Genomic DNA, 3,029 nt, shown 5'->3' on the forward strand with positions numbered 1-3,029 from the left:
GCTTCATCAACCATATCCTCCTACTACAATTGTGTTTTGTGACAATTTAAGCACCATCTACATGTCCACGAACCCCGTCCAACATCATTACACTACACTACATTACTACACAATATTCATCATATAAAACAAATAGGCACAAATAAACTAATTATTCCTTCTAAATCAACTAACAATGTCATCTAAATTAATTAAAAATTTGTATCTACCATTTTCTAATCTACCAACTAACAAAATCCTACACAACATACAACTACCACTACACATATGACATACAATTTCTAACAAAATTTAGGGGAAACGGCAGTACGACACTCACCGAGGACGGCGGCGTGGAGGATTGACGGCGGTGTGGAGCGAGGCGACGACACGGGAGGACGAAGATGGCTGCATGGGGCGCGGAGGATCGAAGGCGACGTGGGGCGGGTTGGGGCTGGGCGGATACGGGTGGCACATGGCGGATCCGGGGCGTGGAGGCGAGTAGGGAGTGCAAGAGAGATGAGAAGTGAAGCGGCAGACAGGGGGCTGGGCTGCGAGCGGGATCAATATCTCTTCAGTTGGATCGAAAATATCGGCCACATGGCCTACTAAGCTACGCCACCGGGTGGCGTAGCATAGTGGGCCATGCCGCCTTTTTTTTCCAGGTCGGGCCGGATAATTGGGACCCATAGTAGCGATGACCAACTTTGTTTCTACCACACCGGTAGAAAAATACTAGCGGCCTAGTAAATTTTATTATGCCGCCGGTATTTTGCCCAAATACCGTGACATTTTTAAGATGCGTCGCTACTATTTTTACACCTACAAACTATTTCGTACTAGCAGTGGCCTGACTAACATAGTATCATTAGCATATAGAATGAAAAGAGAGTTTACTATCAGTGGTGCAGTTTCCAAATGGTTTAGCACAGCTCTGTTTGCAGATTGAAGTAAGTAAGCCGCCAACACAAAGATGAGCGGTGACAGCGAATCTCCTTGTATGACACGTTCGCTAGTAGAAAATCTGTTTTCTAGGTACTCCATTTAGAAGGACAGAGGAAGTCCGTGAAGAAAAAACTAGGCTGATCCACTTTAACCATCTTTCTCCAAATCCCTCCTTGCTTCCACAATCTTCAGGATAGTGCCATGCTCAATCATGTCGAAGGCCTTTTGAAAGTCTAATTTAAGAACTATGATTTCCTGTTTTGTTTGTTGACATCGGTGCAAGTATTCATAAGTCCATGCTAGATAGTCTTGTTTTGAAAAACGGTGTTGTAAATTCGTAAGATAGTAAGCATTCAGCGCGGGATTTACCGTAGTTCGAAAAGAAACAAAAAGCGCGGGCTTCCATGGAAGGAAATAAAACCCCCCCGACATTTGTGGGAAGGCAAGAAGAGAAGGCTGTGCAGGGTGAAATAATAGAAAGATATCACGACTGCATTCATGCTCGCGCGCGTACTTATAGAAATTCCTGATTTGGCATCAATTACCTCCCAAAATCAGGCTAACCATCCTGCCACATTCCAAACACGCCGATGTCCCTCTCGAATTTAACTCGATTCCTCGCACGCCGCCATTTATTCCATACTATATCATCATTCACTTGTCTCTTCTATATCATCTCTTTGAAACAAAAACAAGATCAGTCGCCATGACGAAGCTTGGGGTAAGTACCCCACTGGCTACACTGGTCTTAGCCATTGGAGCTGTGGCGCTAGCTCTCACGGCTACCGCGCCTCGAGGCTGCGACGCTGCAGGGGGCGTGGTGAGGAGCATCTTCGTGAACAATAAGCAGCCTGCCGATTTCAAGTCCGTCCAAGCCGCCATCGACTCCATCCCTTTGGGCAACAACCAGTGGATCCGAATCCATGTCGCCGCCGGCGTTTACTTGTACCAATTAACGCGTCTCTATATCTTCATCCCCGTGGCATAGTACTAGTAGCGATGCTGATTTTGTGTCCGGTGTTTTCGATGCGTGCATGTGATGGGTGCAGCGAGAAGGTGTTGGTGCCCTTGAACAAGAGCTTCATCCTGCTGGAGGGCGAGGGGAAGGACCAGACTTTCATCGAATGGGCCGACCACGCCGGCGGGGACACCGTCACGGCCAGCTCCCCGACCTTCACCTGCTATCCCACCGACTTCATGGCCCGCGACATCAGCTTCAAGGTCGGCCGTCGTCCGTTGACTTGATCACGACTTTTTTGTGTGCGAAATGGGTCGCGACTTGTTGCATACGAATTAAGATTTTATTTTTCCGCGTGTGGATGGACCCGTGGTTGCAGAACACGTACGACGGGGTGAGTAACATGGCGCCTGCGGTGGCGGCGTTGGTGGCCGGAGACCGGTCGTCGTTCTACCGGTGCGGCTTCATCAGCGTCCAGGACACGCTGAGCGACCTGTTCGGGAGGCACTACTACGAGAACTGCTACATCGAAGGCTCCACGGACTTCATCTTCGGCAACGGCCAAACCATCTTCCAGGTCCGGCCAAAACCCTAGAGCTCCATCACACATTATGCATGGAGGATGGGCTGTGGATGACGGAATGTGCCTGTGTGTGCAGGGATGCGAGGTGTCGACGGGGAGGTCGTCGGTGACGCCGGGCTTCATCACGGCCCACGGGCGGAACAGTGCACAAGATGGCACCGGGTTCGTGTTTAACGGGGGCAAGGTGAGCGGCGTCACGCCGGCGTACCTCGGCCGCGCTTGGCGTGCGTATGCCAGGGTCATCTTCTACCAGACGGACATGTCCGACATCGTGGTCAGCCAGGGCTGGGACGCCTGGAACTACAAGGGCCAAGAGTGAGTTCAAAACTGGAGTAATCGGCATGTGAGCTGCTGCACATCTATGCTCATGGAGACTGATTTTGATTTGATTTCGTTGCCTGCAGGGGCTCGCTCACGATGGTGGAATCTGGATGCACGGGGAAGGGGTCCAACACAACAGGGCGGGTGCCATGGGAAAAGACACTCAGCTCCCAGGAAATCGCCAACTTCGTCAATGTGTCATACGTCTCCGCCGATGGCTGGCTCGCCGCGCAGCCAAGATAG

The 3,029-nt window shown here is 50.7% G+C and overlaps 1 protein-coding gene across 1 annotated transcript; it reads left to right on the forward strand.

Annotated features, from left to right (window-relative positions):
* Positions 1-1,630: 1,630 nt before the first annotated feature.
* On the forward strand, positions 1,631-3,029 carry LOC124647564 (putative pectinesterase 10). The gene is made up of 5 exons (XM_047187486.1): positions 1,631-1,869; positions 1,974-2,145; positions 2,262-2,459; positions 2,542-2,780; positions 2,870-3,029. The coding sequence occupies exons 1-5, from the start codon at positions 1,631-1,633 to the stop codon at positions 3,027-3,029; spliced, it is 1,008 nt and encodes a 335-aa protein (XP_047043442.1).

This window comes from Lolium rigidum, chromosome 4 (genome assembly GCF_022539505.1).
Source record: "Lolium rigidum isolate FL_2022 chromosome 4, APGP_CSIRO_Lrig_0.1, whole genome shotgun sequence".
Lineage (NCBI taxonomy): Eukaryota > Viridiplantae > Streptophyta > Magnoliopsida > Poales > Poaceae > Lolium > Lolium rigidum.

What these genes read in the sequence shown, in the direction of transcription:
- LOC124647564 (XM_047187486.1), top strand. Translation starts at nt 1,631, where the DNA reads ATGACGAAGCTTGGGGTAAGTACCCCACTGGCTACACTGGTCTTAGCC. An exon ending in GTCGCCGCCGGCGTTTACTT is followed by an intron (nt 1,870 to 1,973) that starts GTACCAATTAAC and finishes TGATGGGTGCAG; the next exon opens with CGAGAAGGTGTTGGTGCCCT. An exon ending in TGGAACTACAAGGGCCAAGA is followed by an intron (nt 2,781 to 2,869) that starts GTGAGTTCAAAA and finishes CGTTGCCTGCAG; the next exon opens with GGGCTCGCTCACGATGGTGG.